Source organism: Streptopelia decaocto (genome assembly GCF_964273445.1).
Source record: "Streptopelia decaocto genome assembly, chromosome: 6".
Lineage (NCBI taxonomy): Eukaryota > Metazoa > Chordata > Aves > Columbiformes > Columbidae > Streptopelia > Streptopelia decaocto.
Window position 1 is genome coordinate 31,276,409 of NC_138660.1, and position 20,949 is coordinate 31,297,357.

General features: G+C 48.1%; 1 protein-coding gene across 4 annotated transcripts in view; it reads left to right on the forward strand.

Moving 5' to 3' along the window:
• NRP2 (neuropilin 2) overlaps positions 1–5,930 on the forward strand; it is an 82,270-nt gene extending 76,340 nt beyond the window's left edge. For 2 of the 4 annotated variants that reach the window (XM_082055184.1, XM_082055185.1), the window contains exons 16-17: positions 1,839–1,907; positions 2,529–5,930. In XM_082055184.1, the coding sequence (XP_081911310.1) occupies positions 1,839–1,907; positions 2,529–2,833 (374 nt within the window). In that variant the 3' untranslated portion in view covers positions 2,834–5,930. The remainder of the gene's footprint in view (positions 1–1,838; positions 1,908–2,528) is intronic. The other 2 variants (XM_082055186.1, XM_082055187.1) reach the window with 1 other exon arrangement.
• Positions 5,931–20,949: the final 15,019 nt, after the last annotated feature.

The window sequence follows — 20,949 nt, forward strand, 5'->3', positions numbered from 1 at the left end:
TATTAGCATGGGGAATTGCGAAAATTGCTAGAAGAGTAACTAGATTTGGGGCTGGGCTTTTTGAATAGATGTTCTCTCTTTTCAAGTTTTCCCAGCGCTCCTTCCTTTCAGGCTTGAAGAAGTGGTGTTCTTTTGAAAGTGTTGATTAACCCATTCTTTGTTTTTTCTGGCTTTTCCCTCAAGGCTACCCTGGGAAATAAAAAAAAGCACCAAATTGCAGGCTTGTTCTCGCACAAAATTTAGAGGAGCTACAATATTAAAAAGCCAAATACTTCGAACAGCCTTTCCCTGCACAGGGGTTCCTTGGGCAGAGTTTCCACCTTAGCTTTTGTTCAAGCAACCTACAGTTTGCATAGGGTTGTGTGGGTGACAGGGATGGCAAATTTCAGTGCTTGTCTTCTGACGGAGGACTAACAAAGCCGACATCTCCGCCTGTGAACTGCTTTGCAAGTTATTTTTCCACATGTTCGGCTTTAAATGTTTGCAAGAGGCCCTCAGGCTGTTCTCCCAGCCCTAAGATGTTGCCATCTGGGCCTGTCAGTTCTGGAAGTGTTGAGAAATCAGACGAACTCGCTGCTAAAGTGAGGATTTACAGAAGGTGGTGTGCACCTATGTTTCTTCAACAAGCTACCAGCAGCCTCGAGTCAGCTTGAAATGTCGCAGCCTGATATCATTGCCTGGGATAGCAAAAATTGGATTTGTCAATTCAGGAGGCTCTTGCAGTCCTAAATCTCTGCAAATATGCACAAATATTCTTTTATAAGGTTTTTGAATAACTTCTTCGCATGTGGCTTTTTAGGCACGAGTTATATTCTTTGGTTTGGGTTGGTTTTAAGGAATCTCTTAAAACCCTTTCCAGTTTTGCGCAAGACGTGAAGTAGACTTGGTTTTCAACCACAACTATTTCAAAGGCGTGAGTTCTACTGCTTTCTAGTAGTCCCTGATTTTCTGTGTTCCTGATCATTTTGAGGTGCCTTCTCAGTTGAGCACCCCAAGTTACAGTCAGCTTTGAAAAAATCTAAGCAGACCAAAATGAAAGGGCATTTTCTTTGGAAAAAAAAAAAAAACAACTGAAAAAGGAACATGGTAACTATAGGTAGAGATAATGCTAAGAAGACTGCACAGGAAAATAACTTCCGGTCAGATTACAGCATGTGCGTTTGGTTACTGGTGCTTGATCTGTGCTGAACAATAAAAAGAAATGTCACCACTAAAAGGAATTTGGATCAGGGAAATGTTAACATAAATGCCTAGATATGGACATCCATTTGCCACTCAACCCATTTCGACCAGGTTTTGCATTAAAACATGTAATGATGATACATGGCTTCCTCAAATTACTATGAATTTATGTGAAACCCAAAGAGAAACTGAGTCATTGAAGCTCTGTGTCCAGTAAGATAAATGGGAAAAGATGAAAAGTAGAGTGTACTAAATGGATCTAGCATTAGTGGCGGGTAATGATAGGCACTAAGATCCTATTCAGAGTTATAAGGATAATACCCATGAGCATGTTAATAGTGAATTATGGCCATTATGCAGGCACCAATGACAATATTTTAGTGCTATTCAAATTACCTGGTTTCTTCGCTTTTCTCTCTCTTTCCTTTCTGAAAGCTGGTCATCTGATGGTCATGAAATGGGATGTAGTGGGAAGATCCTGTTCTCTTGAATGTGCAAGAGTATTCTTTGACTTTGGCCAAAGAAAGAAGAGTTATTCCTCCTTCCTCAAGGAAGAGGCTTGCTGTAGCTCAACTATTGCTTTCTGGCCAGTCTCTCAATCTGATGCCCCACAAGACCTCTTTAAACAAATAGTGCTTCCCATTTTGTTGTTCTAGTGAACTTCCCAAGAATGGAGGATGACTTTCCTATCTCTGAGCAAGACTTTGAAGACAGTGACGATACAGGTTGGTACTGAACTGCCACATGGGCAATTTGTCTGGGGGAGTTTGTGTTTCAGTATCAGATGCTACAATTACACACAAACCTTGGCTTAATGGGGTGTTAGGAGCTAGAACAGGCTTGAGCACATACACTCAAGTGGTGGCTTAGTGCCTGGACAAAGATATTAGTTTTCTTTTCTTGTTTTCCTTTTTCAACAGCCAGCAACCTTGCAAAGTCAATATATTGTATTTGTGTTAGGACAAGTGGAACTGATCTTTCAAGCATTAATTGCTACTTGTGTGGCATTTTGACTTGTAAATGGAGAAAATTAAGTCTGGGAGCTGTGACAGATTGTTTCCATAGTTTTGAACCCAATAGCACTTAAAGGGCCAGAGTTTCAGTGAGTGTGAAGTGCTAGCATGCTGTTTACATAGTCTGAGATACAAAAGCGAATTAGGGCGCCTAACTTTCTTGGTAGTTCAGTGCTTTGCATTACTTCTAGACCTGGGTTAGTGAATCCTGCTGAGATATACCCATGGAGGGGGCTCGTACTCTTGTAAGACCATCACAACTCCAAGTGACAAATGCATAAAGAGGGGAAGGGAAGAGTGATCCCTGGATAATAAGTACCCATTCCACTGCAGATTACTTTGGACCGGATAGGAACGACACACTGTTCTCTACTAACTCTCCAGGAACCCCGAAGCTGGACAAAGAAAAAAACTGGCTCTACACCCTGGATCCCATCCTGGTGACCATCATAGCGATGAGCTCCCTCGGCGTCCTCCTCGGGGCCATCTGCGCCGGTCTCCTTCTCTACTGCACGTGCTCGTACGCCGGGCTGTCCTCACGGAGCTCCACCACGCTGGAGAACTACAACTTCGAGCTGTATGACGGCATCAAGCACAAGGTGAAGATGAACCACCAGAAGTGCTGCTCAGAGGCCTGACGGGTGCCCTGGCGATGGCCCTCGGCGTTGCGCCCAGTGAGGTGGGCTGGCAGGGGGTGACTTTTTTTGCTGTTTTCTATGGGAACTGAATGCCATAACGGGGAACGAGGGGCACGGGAGGAGTGAGGGGAGGTGCTGCTCCTGCCATCAGGTCCCACTGGTGGGTTGTGCTCCACCAGGACCGAGCGGGCGTTCCTGCAAACCGGACTGTGCCGGGCAAGGGGGGACCGAGACCCTTGTTTGTTGGTTCATCTTCATTTTCTGCTGATGCGCGTGGCTGGGACGTGTTGAGGGAGACTGGTTTACCTTTTGGATGTGAGAAACTAAATGTTGATCGTTATTTCCCATCTCCTTTCTCTGATGAGTTGCTGAGAAGGCTGAGGGATTTCTTCAGCCACCCTGTCTTTAGAAATAACACAAACACACACACACACACACAGAAACCCTGTCCATTTTAGACCCTGTCCACATACCGCTTTAGTGTAGGGATTTGTGCACCTGACACCAAGTCCTGGAAGGTGCAGTTTCCAGTCCTGAAAATGGAAGCGTGTTGTTACCTGCGACTTTCCTTCTCCTGGTAGCGGGGAAAGGTGGGATACTGGGTTTAGTGTCAATGGTAACAGCAGCACTTTCTAAAGTCATTAAGAAATGAAATAGAAAGGAAACCCTATGTGTAGAAGCACCTCTTTGAGAGAAGCTGAAGAGCCTTAAAGTGATTTGTGAATAAGAGCCATTTATTAAATCCAGATCTTGGATTGCAACAGCTGAGGCCTTCATCGCGAAGGCCTTTCTTTGAATCTCCCATTCCTGATCCTGCCCTTTTTTTTTTTTTTTTATTTTCTTATTTTTTTATTCTATAATGAGAAGATTGCAGCAAACAAAAGACAGAGCCTGTCAGGTTGCTGGCACCCAGGGGACAGCTTTGGGAAGGGGGTTTACTCGAGCCCCAAGGCCTCTCCGAAGCGCCAGGGAGGGAAAATGGTCCCGCTCACCTTTGCAGCGCTGCCCTGCTCCCCGGAGCTGCTGGGATGGAGCTGGTGCTGCCGACACCGATGGACCAAACAGCCGCCAGTCGCATCCCTTCGGAGCAAAGCTGCACTGCTCCCGATCAGTAGCAAAAATCCTGAAGTTTTATTTATGAGCTGTGTTTTGGTTTACTTTGAACAAGTGCCTTAGAAGAAGTATTTTTCCTCCATCTGATGATCAGTGCTGTATCAAACAAGTGAGGCCTTCATCCTTCCCCAGCAAAACACTCTTCTTCACCGCTCTCTACTAGGTAGAGCCTGGCTGAAGAAGTCTGGTCCTTCTACTTTCAAGTGGTCTGGCTACATTGTCTGGCAGCTGATATGTCTCCACTTACCACTGTGCCGTGGGAGAGGAGCGTTAGGAAAACATTTTAGTGGAGAAAAAGAGTTGAAATCCCCAAAATAATGCCTTCATTTCTGATCAGTACAGATGAATCACCGTCAGTTTGCACATTTCCAGCACATTGAGTTTGCTTTTCCAGGAGCTATTTGGAAGTACCTGATTTAACATTTCGCCTAGCAAAGAGTTTGGGTCTGGGATGGATTTCTTTTCCTTAGTAACCGCAGAGCGCCAGAGGTGTGAAGAAGTGCTGTGAAGCTCAGTTTGCACAGCCCCTGCAAACATCATCCTGCAGGAGACCAGGTGTTCAGGGAGACGAGCAGCATCTGGAGGGGAGATGAGCACGGACAGTGCCACAGCTGCTCCTCCGTGCCGTGGGAATAGGAACATTTGTCTAGTGTTTCACGAAGAGCTCTGTCAGACAGTAAGTTTTTAGGAACAACAACAACAAAGTCGTCTTCACTGTAAGAAAGATGTGTTACTGGGGAAGCAGATACCGGCAGCTGTGTCATCAAAACATCCACGGTTCATACATGCGCACACAGAGACATGCCCACACAAAGGCCTTCATTTTTTTAATTCATGCTGTGCACCCAACAGAAACAGCAGTAAATGTGTCTCAGATTCTCCTTTCGAATCACCTTCTTTCTTTTGGCATTCTTCATGGACAAATTCCACAGGGATGTTATTTTACTGTACAAAAGAGACAGAGGCAGTAAGAGGAAATGTACCAGACCATTTCAAAGCTGGATTGCTGCTGCTTGATGATTTTTATCCCCTTCAAACCACAGGAGAGGGGAAGGATGAATGGAAAAGGACCATACAGTAGAAAAGTCAACTTAGGCAAACAATAGGTGAAAATATATAATTTAAAAGGTGACGTTATGGTGTCTAGTAGGCGTACAGAGAGGAGAGTTCGTATATACATATATTCAGAAATAGTGTGTTTGCACACTCACGTGAATTCTCTGTATGTATCGTGTATGTGACTTATTCCGTGGGACTGACTCGTGTTAATATGTCTCTTGATCCGGGGCAGGAGAGTACTGCTGATCTTGGCACGGGCCCGGCGGTGTGGCCACCCTGTGTGTCCCCATTGCCTGTTCCAGATGGGCCAGGACCCACATGCGTGCACTTGCCGGGCGGGAACAGGCCAATAATGCTGCAAAGCCGATACCTCACTTACCTCTGCTGGGTGCTTTACTGTTCTTCTACAGAAAACTGTGTTTGATTGTAACTTCAACAGGGAAACAAAACGAAAGATAAGTTGTCTGTGCATTCAACTCATTGCATCCTCCTCTGCAAATAGATTAGGTTTGCTGATCGCAATTCCCTCTGTGAAATTCAGAAAAGAAAGAAAAAGAGACAATTAATCGGTGTTAATGCCTTTGCTGAAATGGGCTGTTGCCTCCACACCCTTCCCATGGTGAGGACGTGTTGCGAACAGGCGGGCTGTAATGCTGGGTGATTTCATTTTGTGGGAAGGTGCTGCGGGTGAGCATGGGAATTAAATAATTAAGAAATTATATGCAGAAATGGAACTTCTCCAGGATTTGCAGTTCAAGGTATTTGACCATTCACTGGCTGAGCCAGGACTTATGGACTTAAAGAGCTTTTACTGTGATTCTTCGGTGTAAGAAAAAAAAAAAAGGAAAAAAAAAAAATCAAGCTGTGTTTATATGATTTGTATAAAAACCTTTTAAAATTACTATTTAATAAACATTATGGTAGAGATTGTGTTTCAGTGGCTTTTTTGAATTTATGAAGGAGCAGCAACAAGGAAACAAAACTGAGAGGGCTATGAGCATCCAGAAACCCACAGGAAAGCCAGAAACGGGCACAGGCCCCTTCCTGCCGCCCTGCACTGCTGGAGAAGCAGTGGGGCTGAACCTACAGCGTGGAAACCTGTTTATTTACGGGCACCCTGACAGATGAGAGCAAATCCATCAAACCCCGGGCACCTCCAGAGCAAATGAAATTTTGCTGCCACGTCCTTACCTCCAAAGCAGTGGCCCCCTCCCAAAGCGCGTGTGCATTAAAGCGGGGGTCTTTAAGTGATGAAGGGCAGCTGGCAGCTTAGATTAAGATGACAGTGTAGCTGCAACCTTGACAGCTTTTCCCTCACCCAGGAATAAAGAACTGATGTGCAGATTGATACCTGGGGGAGAGGCTGTCAGAGAACAGGACGGAGACGGCAGATAAGCGACTCAATCAGTGTCAGACCTGTCCTGCCGTAACGCCGCCTGTAAATCACTGCGGTTAAAGAGGCGCCTCCACTAAAGCAAGGAGCAGAAAGCAGGTAATAGAAAAACGAGTGCTGAGGCAGATGTGTGCACCGCTGGGATAAAAGCCTGAGAGCTGGGCTGCAGCTGCTGCCCGGGCACGAAAGGAGGGCAGGCACCCACTTCGTGATATTGAATTCTTTTTTAGCACAAGCTGGGATTGTATTCGGGTGGACTGCTCTGTGGGGTGGGAGCCAAGGGGGTGCCCACGTACATTAACCATGCACACACTCCAGCGGAGGCTGGAGTGTCGGGGGCCACGGGGTTTTTCATGTGGTACAAGAGCCATCAGCGGCTGAGCAGGCTAATGAAATCGACTTTACCGTTCTCAGCTTGCTCCAAGATGAGGATCCAGCCGCTCCAGCACGTCCTCAAGAGCCGATTGCAATCATGCGTACACCCTTGCTGTCGCTCTCACCCCTTCTTCTTTGAAATATTCCTTTGCTTTCGGGTTTAATGGGAAATCTTTTCAAATAATGACTTGCTCTCTGGACAGCTGGGGGCTTGGCAGTGAGGGGGAGCCACTGGGCTGAGCTAATGAGTAGATTCGTAATTAATTAATTGCAGGCAGGTGCAAGTGGAGCCTCCTGTCGCCTCTTGCTGCTCTGTCTCTCTCTGAAGAGCTCCTCTGTGTCCTGGAGCCTGGTGCTGTCACCTGCTACCCAAGGGGACCGGGTCTGTATAGTCACTCACACTGATCAGGTAGGATTAGGCTTTTCTATCAATGCCTGTTACACACAGCGACCCATTTAAGGCAACAAACTCACCAGTTTAACAGGAAAATAACTAATCCTTAATGTGTTGCAAAGGAATGACTCCTCGACTAGGGTCCTACACCATAACTCAGTTGCACCACTAGTATCTGAAATGGAAAGCACTGTATTAAACACTCAGCAGGTCTGACCCTGTCTTTGCCCAGGTGCCAAAAATCAAGGGAAGAAATACAGCCCTGCTTCCTTGTGCTGCTGCGGTGGGTAGAGGGCTTGGGCAGAGCCAGCCTGGGCTGCTGGCTCAGGACTGTTTGCTGCAAAAGCCTTTGCTAACATCTCCTCAGTTAAATGTTTACAAACCTGGAGGAAATAGCTGTCCCAGATATTGCTGATAATTTCCTATCAGGTCCCTCCTGAAGTGGTGCAGGGCTGCTTTGTCGCTGTTTGCATCAGCTGCCAATCTTAATAACAGCCTTGACTGACTCCTTCACAAATGCCATCAAAATTTCTAGCACTATTTTTGCCCTCCTGATCTCCTTGGTTTGTACAGACTGGCCCTCGGGAAGCCCTTCCCAAAGGTGTCCACACCAGAAGAGGTGGGGAGCTCTTCCAGCAGCCCCCAGGGACAGCCGTGGCCAAATGAATGTCAGCCTCATATTTTAAGAAGAAATTCAATGCGCTTACTAGAGCCGGGGATCCCTTTACGCCGCAGCAATAATCCAGCGCTCGGCCATGAAATCCTCAGCACAGTGTCACATCCATCCCTTTCAGCAGAGAAGTTTTATTAACTTAGTGCGTGAAAAGTTTCAGAGAGCAAAAAGTCTCCCTCCCTCGGAGAGAAATAAGGATGATTTAAGCAGTCTGGGTGCATTTGAGATGGAGAGCGAGTCCCCCAGCTGACACATCAGAGGGAAAAACTCTAAGCCGAGGCTGCATTTATTAAAGAAGGGAGCTGGGGCTGTGTAAAGCCAACCTTTTTAAGCACTCCACGAGAGCATTTTAATAAAAAGCACAACAAGCCCACAACAAATCACAGTTTGGAAGCAAAAAAAAAAAAAGAAGTCAATTCCTGTCAAGTTTTGAAGAATCGTCTGAGCTTCAGGAAAAGCAAATTCCTGCTACGCTCCCCTCCCCTGCCCTCGGCTCCTGTGCACGGAGCAAAGCCACCCCAAATGCCGCCTGTGACACGCTGCAAATCACACTGGGGAGCAGGGGGGGTGCAGCCACCGACCCAGCCACGAGACAGCCCACAGAAGGATTGAAGCTTAAAGAAAATGAAATTTATAGTTGGAGCATTAAAATATTAAAGGGCCTTAAAGGACAGCCATGAATCTGATTTGGTGGTGGAGGGAAAAGGCAAGTCTGTCATCAGGCAGAGACGAATGGCTGTGGGACTTGACAACTCATATAAATCTGGCGGAGAAGAAGAAATAAAGCCCAATCAGAAAAAAAAAAAAACGATGAAAAGATTTTAGGGCATAAAGAGTGAAAAGGAGAGGGAAAGCTAAAGGAGATAAGGAGTTGAAAGCAGAGAAGCGATTATAAAAATAGCAGAAGTACGGCAGGAGGTAGACAAGAGAAATTATTAAAAATGGCCAAGAGTGGCCCAGTGGCGCAGGTATTTTTTGACCCCCTTGTTTCTCTTGCACAGCAAGAATTTGTTGGGTGGGCTTCAATGACTTAGACCCCAGCTCCACGCCTTCCACCCCACATCAGTGGGCACCCTCCACCAGTAGTGGCCATTCCCCACTGACACTGGGATAGCTGGTGTGGGACAAGGGATTTGCCAAGGTCAGAGGCAAATCTAGGCAGCAGTCACAGCCAGGACCAGCCATAAGTTGGGAAACAGGGTGCAACAAGGGCCGAATTTATGCAATGCTGTCTGTAAGCCAGCCCTCCCTCCGCAACGCTAATCAAAAAACAACATTCAGCTACATTTCACAGGAAAACACAAAGCATCTGGTTCCCTTCGCTGGTGTACATAGCAAGAGAAAAGTTGGCAGTACATTTGATTACCATAAAAGAGAGAGCTATGCAGAAAAAAGCCACATTAGAGTAACATTGCCCAAAACAAAGTTAAATGTCTGCCTTGTTTTGAACGTGCTCATGGTGGAAAAGTGAGCAAAGGTCAGCCCAAATTAATGAGAACTGCAAACGAATTGGCTGGGCTGGCACTGGCGCCCTGCCACCACGTCTCGCCCAGCAATTCTTATTTATCGATTTATTTATTTTGCTGGATGAGGAGACATCCTGTGAACACGTGGAAAAGCAAGCCTGGAGTTCCCTATGGGTGGTGTGCACCAGATCAGCCAGGGTGACCAGGAGCCACGGGCTCCCACGCACCCGTCCCCACTGCACCCCTCTCCTGCACCCATGCAGGGGTTTCCCCGGGTACAGGGGCCCTCACAAAACACCTCCTGCCCTGTGTCAAGACCGAGCCAAGCACCACAGCCAGATGAGGATGGGGATGGGCATGGGATCTGCATTGCTGCACTGCTGCTTTCACTGTGAGAAAATCCCAGTGCCTGGAAGGTGCCACTTCCCTGCCAACACACGGCAGGACGGCTGTGTCGAGGAGGGTGACGGATGTGTCTGCTTGGTTTTGTGGAGCAAAGGGAGTTTTCCACAGCTCTTTCTGACACACAGGCAGTGATTAACTGCTGAAACAGCTAAAAACTTGTTTTCGTTTAGAGAGAAGGAGGAAGAAGAAGAGCCCAGCCCTGGTTCTGGCTTTCCCCTTGGAAAGGGAAAGCCAGCTAGGCAGCTGTCGCTTTTCTGAACTTCAAATATACAAACACCTCTGTGCCATCCAAGCAGCAACTTCCAGCTCCAGCAGCAACACAGCCAGAGGGCCACGGGAAACACAAGGGAAACACACTGAAGCGGCCAAAGGCAAAGGCAGCAGCACTGTTAACCCTTCCAGCAGAGACGCCTTGGGGGGATACAAAATACCATAGTCCATCTACCTGGGACAGTGAGACCCAACCTCAGACTCTCCAGCCCTGTGGAAGCCAGATGCAGCCACAGATACCAGTGAGGAGCATCCTCATCTGGGCCTGGCAACGTTACAGAGCAAGTCACAGAGTCCCATTTGGACACTGTTTCAAAAATAGTCTGTTTCTAATCTCAAAGTCTAACTTCTTTCTTTGAAAAGAAAAAAAAAGTGTTGGCCTCAATTTAAGGGGGAGGGCTGAGCAAGAACAGGCCCCTTTAAGCACACTTTCTAAGGCAGTTTGAGGTCTTGGCCGTGCTATCGGCGTTGCCCCAGCCGGGGCTGCAGGCAGGCACAGGGCTCCAGGCGTACACCAGATTAATTAGCCCCGCTGACCGCCATCAAACAGCCGGTCCGTGCTGCTGATGCAATCTCCAAAGCTCATTAAAACGGAGCAGTGCCACACTTGGGAACGAGCTGGTGTAATGCTTTGGGTGTCGTGATAAAAACATTAAAATAGCGATCTGCAGACCCTGCCATGCAGTGATGCCAGACCCTGGCACGTGAGGAGGGGGCTGTAATGTGACCTGCAGCTGAGCTGCTCTAAACCAGGATCTGTTTCAAGGGCTAAGCAGGACAGTGGGGCTGGATCAGATGGTGAGGCATTTGGCAGGTGATTTGGGAGAATGGAAAGGGCTGCCGTATTGTGTATTTCTGGGTATCCACAGTGTCACAAACAGGCCATTGCCCACTGGCTTGAAAAATGAACAACTCTGCCTGAGGTTATCAGCCTGGGGATAATGACAAGGTTGTGAACACAGCGATGTTGCTGGAATTGAAGAGATTCAGCATCCTGACTCGGGAATAAGTGATGCTGATTCCTCCAGATACCAGAGCTGAAGGGGAGATAATGCTGATGAAGCGCAGGGACAGAGCTACAGTGCAGCCACAGAGACTCATCGCCTGCTGCCCGGCAGGCTAGGAAAATATTTGCACAAGTTTTAACAAGCCCTGCCTGTGTTCCTCTGGATGCCCAAGGGATGCCCTGACAAATTCAGATGGCAGCAGCAAGGTGCTGAGCTGCTCTGACCAGGCGAGCAGGGTACAGATGTCTCCTCTGGGCACATGGGGATTTTCACATCTTAAAAACCTCTGGTCAGGCAACCTAAGCTACACCGTAACACTGTCCCTGACAAAAACAAATGCTTTTTCAAGCAAGGAGGCTAATTATAAAACACTATCTCTTGACACCCCTTGTCTAGCCTAGACAGGATACACTTTGGCTCAGTCTGCAAATGCAAACAGGGTTAGCAGCCCTGCACCCACACCAGCTGCTGCATCCTGTGCCTCCTGTGGGGTTTGATCCATGGCAGAACAGGAGCTGGGAGACCTAGGAAGGCCCTACACACCTATAGAGCCCAGGACACCCACCTGCAGTCACCGAGGAAGTTGCAGCCTCTTTATGAGCATCATCGCATGGAGAAGGAGGCTCCTGGCACTTGGTGCACCATTCCGCTGTGAACGGGCGGTGGGGCTGGACCGATGTCTACTGGAGCTGCCACTGCCTAATGGGGAATCAGAAACGTTAGCCGCGTTCTTAAAATTAAACTTTTGTTAGCACTTCCAGAGGAAAAAAGAAATGCACCCAGAAATCATATTTAAAATCACAGCCGGCAGGGATGGCTGTGATTAGCTGTGGCAGCGCTGTGAAGCCATCTCCTTCCCCTACCCATCCATGTCTGATTTCCCCAACTGATTCTTGCAGGAGCCCCACACTCCAGCCATGGAGGGCAGCAACAGGGCAGAACGCTGTCTTTATACTGCTCCTTTGTTGCTTTGCTTTACAGTAGAGATTAATTTAGAAAAAAAAAAAAACAACATTATTTAAAAACCCTCTCACCCTTTTCCTCCTCCACCCTCCCCAAGCAGTGATGGGGGATAATGAACTGCTGGGACTGTCATCCAAAGAATGCTTAATGACAGTATTCGCCCTGTGTGTGTGTGTAGCGTTGGCTGTTCTCAGAGCTCTCATTATGAATAGTATTCAAGCTGTTTTGACTGTTATTTGATACAAAGAGGAATTTACCGTTAGCTGCCTATTTCCAGTGCTGAAGGTGGCCAACATAATTCACAGAGAGCTGTTGCACCATGGCTGATGGTTAATGCGCTCACTCTCTTGCCTTCACCCTCATGGCAGCGGAGAGGGGCCAGACTCTCCTTCTTCATCCCTTGTCTCCTGTTATGAGCCAGGCTCCTTTTTCGGGCTTGTGCTCCAGTTTTGTAGGTGATTCTCCCCCAAACTGGCCAGCCCAAGTAGCATCCAACTGTCCACTTTGGGGGGCTGGGAGTCCCCATCACAAGCTTGGCAAAAGGGAGAGACCCAGCCTAAGCTTCATCTGTGCTGCAGAGACACCACAAAGATGCACTAAAACAATCTGTTCTCCCATCTTTCCCTGGACCCTTTGCCGTGAGACACAGTATTTTGGAGGGGCAGCCGAAATCTTGATGGTGTTAATTTAGTTTCGGTCTGCTCGCTGTTAACTTTGGGCTTGCTGTGCTTTTTGTGGCTCCCTTTCCTTAAAGAAAGCTTATTTTCTCTTAAAACAGGGTGAGAAGCAGCTTGGCACCACAGACACTTTAAAGATGTTCGAACATTTGCAAGAGGAAGCAAACACATTTTTAAAAATATTATGAAAAGCACCTTGAACAACAACTCCTCAGCAAGAGCCCTCTGCAAGCTCTGTCTTTGCTGAAGGAGCCTGTCGCTCAGCCTGGGGGTGTCTGAGGCTCAGCATGTCCCTCCATCCTTTTGTGCTGCATCTCCAAATCCCAGCACTTCAGGCACCAAGCGGGAGATGAGCTCGGGCAAATCACAGAGTTCTTAAAAATGAACAGGGGTGACCCAAGGCAGCTGCTCCCTGCAGCCACACTCACCTGCCAGCCCTCAGGGGTGGTTCATCAAAATAAAGAGGAAAATAAATTCAAAACGTACTTCAGCATCGTCAAGTGAGCAGTGGTTCCTGCCCCATCTTGGGTCATACTGAGGTTTTTCAGGTATCACTTCACCTTACCCTTCCTGAGATATGGTTCATCTTTTTCTTTCACTGATGAGGCTTTTCCTATTGAAACCTTGATTTTCTGGTCAATATAAAACTTAAGACGTAGTTTTATTTTTAAGGAATTGTGGAAAAAGAAAATAAGAGTGGCTATGCACAAAAAAATTACATCTGCTAATATCCACAGAGTTCATTTGTTTTGTTTTTTAAATAATACCTAAACAAAACTGACACAACCAACCATACAGAACCTGTGCTAAAACTACCTAAACCACACCGCCTGAAACAAACTAACACAACCAACCTGTATAAAACCACTTAAACAACAACAAACCAGCAAATGCACACCATCTTTTCTGGCTAAAAGCCTTTCCTTTCTAATATTTTGGCTCTCCCCACATGCCTGTCAGTCTTCACCTGTCTTCTTGTCCCTGCTGACATGATGTCGTGTTCCTTGCATTTCTCCACCAATTTTTCTTGGTAGCGCCACGTCCCCGTCAGCCACAGGCACACAAATCACAGCCGCCAGGTGCGGGAGGACCAATGGCCAGTGGAGACCATTAGATCATCTCGCCTGACCTCTCCCTGATGCAGGGATCCAATTACTCCTGCACCGAGCCCAGTAAATTCCTGCTTGGCTAAAGTGTATGGCACCAAAATGCATCCTGTCCGGGTCTAAATATATCAAAGGTGAGGGAATTCACCGCTCTCCTGGGTAGTTTAATCTTTATTAACACTCACTTTTTAAAAGGTCTGTTTGATTCCCAATTTGAATTTGTCTGGCTTCAGCTTCCAGGCGTGGGCTCATGCAATGCCTTTCTCCTCTAGATTAAACAGCCCTTTAATACCTGCTTTTGTCTCCGCGTGAAGGTACTTCACACAGCACAATTAAGTCACCTCTTGATCTTCTTTTTAATAAGCTAAACAGGCTGAGCTCCTCTGGTTTCGCACCATAAGACATTTCCCCCAGCACCTCCCAAGGATCAAATCTCTAATACCGCCTGATCCCATGCAGGGGGGACACGTGGCAAAGCAGCCCTGTGCAGCTGATGGAATTAAGCAGCTTGCTTGGAGACGGCAGCTTTTCCCTTCCTGGCACCCCCAGCCAACCCATATTTTTGGGATGGCTGCTTAGGGGTGTGTGGTGAGGCTTCATACGTCTCCGGTCACCTCCATGCCCCACACCCCCCAGCTGCTGAGCCATGGGGAGGCAGCTCTTCCCACTGGCGCATACAGGATGCCAAACGAGAGATGAAATTTAAGGGTATTTCGTGGTGCAGGGGACTTGGTGTGCCCAGAGCCATCCAATGCTTTACAGGCAGGGTGGGAGAGGAGCCACTGTGCCACACCGAGCTGTCCCCATCGGCTTTAGCCATCCTGAAAATTCACAGCTCCCTGCAGTTTTAAGTGGACACTCGAGTCCCACACAGCAGTGCCACCCACCCAGGTCAGCCATTGTGTTCACCAACCAAAACAAGCAACAGGACAAGGCCTTTCCTTGGTTAACACATACCTGGAGGAACAATAAATCTCAGTGTTGGCCAAAAAAAATGAAAGTCAATGCACACACGTTATTGCCAAGAGTCATCACTTTTGATCCAGTTTTTAACGCGTTTCCTTCTGAACTGGAGCCCCGGTACCACAGCCAATGCATGCAGGGACAGGCATATTTTGGGCGATGCGGTTTTACAGCCAGCCAGCCCACAAGCTGGATTTTAGCCACAGGCTTCAGCAATACCATTTCACACACCAATATATCAGTTTAGCCAGGAGAGTACACAGAGCCCCTCACACTCTCCGCCGGGTATTTGTCCTGCCTGCGAAACAATTACAGCAGAGACACGGCGCGCATTAGGACTGCTGCTTGGCGCGTATTTCAGCCCTGATATATGTTGCTCTGCTCCACAACAAACAACTTAGATAAACCTCCACGAGGTCGTGTCTATCAGCGAGGTTTTATGAGGTGAGCCATGCCCATTCTCACAACAGTAAAGGCTACCTGGCAGAAAATTGTAAGCCATTTCCCTCTGAGGGAGGGAGCCCTAAATGAGTTTCCCGGTCTCACTATGGGAACACACTCGGATATTAAAGGGACCAGAGAGTATCATTACTGCCAGGTGATAAAAACAACCAGTATTTGGGAAGACTGATGGCCTTTGTAAAAGCTCCCAACAGAAGCTTCATTCTGCACAGTGGATAATAACAGCCGTCTTGGGCTGAAATCCCAAAGCAGCTGCATTTTCCAAGGCTACAAAAGTGACTTCAGGATTCCTGGCGCCACATTGCTCAAGCATCACTTTTTGGCAGTTGCAAAGCCCGAGATCGGTTAGTATTCTTCAACGAACACAGCTTAAAGATGTCATCTGCTCTCTCCCCGCTCGCAGCTCTGCTGCCTGGGTTGCCCCCCTGCTCAGCAAGGGCGAGGTGTCAGCGAGGCTGCTCTGGGTGGGACCCACTCAAAAGCCAGCAAGCAACACTCCTCTGTTCATCTTCCCCTCACAACTGGGAGAAGAAAGCTTTTAAGCCTCATTCTCTGCCACTAAAATAGCTGCCAGCTTGCACAATGACATCATTAAGACACCATGACATCATTGTATCACACTGAGACACCATCTTGCACAACAGCTGTTTCCACCACCGTCTCCAGCCCATTGTCACCACATCTGGCAATCGCAGCCCCCTGAGGGCACCAGGGCTGGCCTTGGGGTGAGGTGGGGGCTGGGACATCCACATTTACCTGCTGCTTTCTTGGCACCACGCAGGGTGCACCTGTCCCAGCTGAGAGATTGCCACCCTGCTCAGGAGTCACTGGGATTTTTTTCCGCAGTTTTGCCAGTCCCTGGGTCAGGGCACCACACCAAGCACAGCGCTGCCACCAGGAGCCAGGTCAGACCCTCACTTATCTCCTGACCACCTTAAAAAATAGTTATTCCTGCACCAGGGGACTGGCTTCAGCTTGCTCTCACGGCAAGGTGCCCCGCTGCCGGTGTCGCTCGCATTCAGCCCTGACACCTATTCATCCAGCTCAAGTGCTTCTTTTTTTCTGTGTGGGTTTTCTTGGCTGTTTTCTCTAGATGAAGATTTTCTGAAGACTGCTGGTTCCCTTTGTAACCTTTCAAGAGTCCTCTCTGTATGAAGTTCTCTTCACATCATCTCCAACAGACACAGGTAATAAAGTCGCAGCAGATTTACAACTTTGAGAATCTCATTATATCTATCTATCCATCAGGAAAAAGAGCTGCTTTTTAAAAGAAGCTGGAGATGGATTTTGCTGTTATTTATTGTTTAAAAAGGGAAGAAAAAAAAAAAAAAGCCTTTTCAATCCTTCCCAGCACCAAATGTATAAAAACACTCTCTGGACTCACCAAGCTCATGCTGACTTCAGGACAGAGTACCATGACTCTTTGGAGGGGCAAGAGCACCCAGATCAACATCAGTGCCTCTCAGCCAAAACTCCTCAGCCAGGACCAGCTTCAGGCTCAGCCATGGTGTTGCTGCAGAAGACAATCAGTCCAGGAGGACTGTGCTGTTAGAAACCCATTAGAGACAAGTTGGGATGGCTCCTGAAGCACTACAATGGCAGGTCACTGCTGCTGCCTTCCCATGAAGATTAATGTCCTCAGCAAGCAGCGGGGTGGCACAGTGGGCTCCCCACCTGGTCCTCATGCCCTTGAGGGTCACCAAAGCCACACTGCCATGCTCAGAAAGCACAGGTTTTGGCAGCAGAACCCAAGCAGGACCATCCCAGTATAGACCTCACACCACAGCCCACACACCCTGGCAGGACAAACGCTGCAAGCCAAGGATTAGAGAGCAGAAAAAGAGCCAGGAAAGAGGTGACATTCCCCATTCCCTGGTGCCACCGCCCTGGTGAGACATCACCCCGAGCAGTCGGTGTCCATGGGAGCAGCACGTCCAGCTCCTCACAACTCCCAGGCTCTCCAGGGCTGCTCTCCAGCAACCAGACCAGCTTCCTCCAGGGAGCTCCGTGTCCGCCCATGCCTGGGGGGATGGGTTTGCACCAGGAAGGATGGACGAGAACTTCTGGGTGGTGTCAGAGAGGGTTAAACAAGCATAATTAGTAGGATCCAGCCTGGCGGACAATGGTTACAGGTCATCTGTTCACCATGTCCTTTGACTACATCAAAGCGGGGATTTGTCCCCACTTGGGAAATACATTTTCCAGGCATGGTTCCAGCCAAAAGGCAGCTTTGCAGGCCTATTGTCAGCATGATTTTGCAGCTTGTTTGCAAATGGTTGGAGATGTGCCTAGTACCTCTCCCGGCTCAGCCCATTCCCAAACCACCCAGCAACCTCTCCGCTCTCCTCAGCCTTGGAGCAGGACAAGCCCTTGGGCTCATCCCACAGGAGAAGGACCCAGAGCTGTGCTGGGTTACATTGTCCAGAACGGGTAGAGACTGGGACTGGGAGGGGGGACCAGGATGTGACAGACACCTGGCATGAAATCATGGTTTCTGCAAGGTCAACAGGAATTTGGTCACCAGCTTACAGCCACAATTTCACCTCAAAAATGCTGATGTCTGGGGCCTCCAGTCATTCCTTGCACTGTTTTGCAGATATGGAGCCTCTTTCTCTGCAAACATAACAAATCAGTTTTGATCTTTCCCGTCAACCTCTTTTGCAAACACACATCCCGCACGGCATCTCTGCTCGTACATCAAAACACTTGGCGAAACAAAGCAGAAACCTGTTCTCCCTGTCAACTAAAAAATTAATTAGGAAAGAACCATGATTCTGAACAAATAAACAAAAAACCATCCCCCTCCAGCTCTTCAAGAAAAACCTCCATGAAAAGATTAACCACCAATGAGCAGTCATGGCCAAAGGTGACCGGTCTGTGGCTGAAATGTTGGAGTTTACTTTGTGAACGCTTCCTGTTTTCTACAAATGAACAGGGGAAAAACCCGCCCTCGGACACGACTGGTACAAATCATCACAGTAGTATGAAGCAAAACACAATGTCCCACCTGAAAATGCTTGTCTGTGATGGTATTTTGTCTCATGCTGATCTAATTTGTGAGGCACAGTCTGTGTTCAAAGAGTTTAATAAGGGGGCAGCAGTGACATGGATGGAGCACCTCGCCGGCTCTGAGCTGGAAGAAGGCAGGAGCTCTGGATCTACTGCAGGCTGGCAGTGACCACACCAGCTCCTGCCTCCTCCCACAGTGCAGCACAAAATACAGCTGATTGAGGAGTTTTGGTGCAATCCATAGACAGATTTCAGTGCAATAGTCAGCAAAAATCTTTTCTGCTTGAAAAAAAAACGAAAAGCCAGTCGGGAGCAGAGACAAGGTCTGACTTAGAAGCAGGGAGGGGTGGAATAAACCAATCCACAGAGAGACAACGGTTTTGGACAACACATCACGGTCTCCATTAAATGAAACGACTGGTCATTTGCATTCACTTGGCAAGTGACTAGACCTGAACTTGGCTGCACACTTGATGATCCACCATTACTTTCCAGGGAGGAGGTTGAAATATTCTTATCCCTATTCATTAGGCCAAAGTAATTCTCTTAATGTCACCGAACCAGCCATGGACAAGATCCTGCACATAATGTCATTGGCAGTGTTGCTAAATGAAATCCCTCTGCAAACAGCCAGGAGAATCAATACTCGCTGTAATTTGTCCTTCCAAGTTTTCCTCCCACGCCACCTTATTTGTAAGCAATGCTTATCTCCACCAGCTCCATCTACCTCAGCCATGCGTGGGCTAAGGAGGGTCCTGGGGCCAGGGAGGTGTCTCAGTGCAGGGCTCTACATCCGCTACCCTCCTCCATTTGGGAGCTGGCTCCCAGCCCCATGGGCAGCACCAGTAATTGGAAATACAGTGAAGCCTTCATTAAGTTATTAGCTAGAAAACCAGCTTCTGTTAGGCAAGGCTGCCACACCACGGCAAACACATCAGGCCATCAGCAAGCACAGGGCCCAGGGACAACTCGTCCCTCACACATTAGCTGGAGTAAATCTTTATTGCTTCCTGAGCCCTTGCTTTCGACCACATTAAACATCAATATCGCAGCACTCAATGTCACCCAATATGATATCAAATCATTAGCGGAGGGTTAATCATTACAAAAAGAGGAGGTCTCGCCTGGCAGTTCACTCATTTCCTACGTGAAAGCAATATTATTACCACAGCAGCACAAAGATTCAGGCTCGTCTGGACCACTTGCTACCCAAATGGACCACCACGACTGGTAGGTTTGTTGCAGTGGAAGAAGGTGACCCCGTCTGCCCAAAGCCAGAAGAAGGGACATGCCATGAGGCACAGGAGCTGGCTCGGTTGCGGGACTGAGCCACCAAAACCAAGAGCTGTGCTTATCACATCTCCTGGGATTAGCCCTGAAACAGGGTCCCGGTGACAGCCACTGTAGATCTGGGGAGGTCTGCATAGTGGGGGGTTGGGTGCCTTTAGTGTTCTGGCCTGTCATAAAAAGATATATATTACCAAGTTCAAATCTTTGTGTTTCTTTTCTGCTGGCATAATAACTTTGAAATGTATTATTGCTGAGAGACCAGCCTCTCTCTGCCAACAACTCCCCAGAGAGAAGCACTAGCAGAAGAAAAGAACTTTTTACAGCTTCTTCATAAAAGAAGTCAGCAATCCACCGAACCTAATCAACCTTTCCTAGAGATGATGGGGACAGAGCCTCAGCTGCAGTAAACCGGTGTAAGCTCATTGGTATGCCACTGAGGTTTTTTTATTTTTACACCAGCTGACAATTTGGCCCACTAATCCAGGAGCAATGCACAGGAGACAGATCCAGCTGTGCTCTGTACCTTTGCCTTTCTCTTCCACTGAGGTAGAAATTTGTGTTTCTTCCTCCTCTGCCAGCTGTGACAGGAAAGGACCAATATTACAGTCTAAGAAGAACTAATAGAAAAATAGAAGCATTTAAGTAAAACAGCTCACTAACACTATAGATCTCCCTCCTGGGTCAGCCTGCCAATGTATCAGCACGGCTAGACAGCGTGCATAAAGAGAACCCGCAGCTGATTTAGGATAACAGCCTAAATCAGGTGGCTTTTAGGCTGCTCTCTTCACTCAGCCGCAGAACACCAGTACCAGAAGCTTCAGAGAGAGCCACATTAGCAGCTGGTCTTCCCACTGCCAGGAGCTGTGCCGTCTGCAGGAGAATACTTCCATTTCAGAAAGCACCTCACGGCCGCTGAGCTATTTTTCCCTGCTCACAGAGATAAAGGCAGACACAGATGTGGTTACAACTTTGATTAATTTTTTTTTTTTAAATCATTTGAGAAAGCATCTTGCCAGAGAACAGTTGGAAATGATAGTCCTAAGCAGAGGCAGCTCAGCTGGCAGTCTTCAAAATAAGGCCATTGTATTAAACGTTTAAACTGGAAAAGTTAATCGTTTGGCAACGAGGCAATAGATCAAAACCTGATGTTGTCCTGGGGTTTTGTGACACCCAGGCAGGGTGTCACCAAGCGGGCAGCTCCAACCCACTGGCACCCCTATGCCACTTTGCCCTGCTGTGCCCTGGTTCCCTTCACCCAAACCCAGGGACACCAGCAGCATGTTCAGACAATGACACGGAGCAGAAGAGCATCCCAGTCGGTGGGTCAGGACTCTCAGACCATGCTGCAAAAGCTGGATCCTGACACCCTTGTTCCTCTGGTCCATCCTGGCTGGAGCAGGGGCGGGTGGCTGCAGACATCCCAGGAACCAAGCGGTGTGGGGCAGCGGTTTGGGGCAGACCACTGGGAACTGCTTCTCCCTTTCCTTCAGC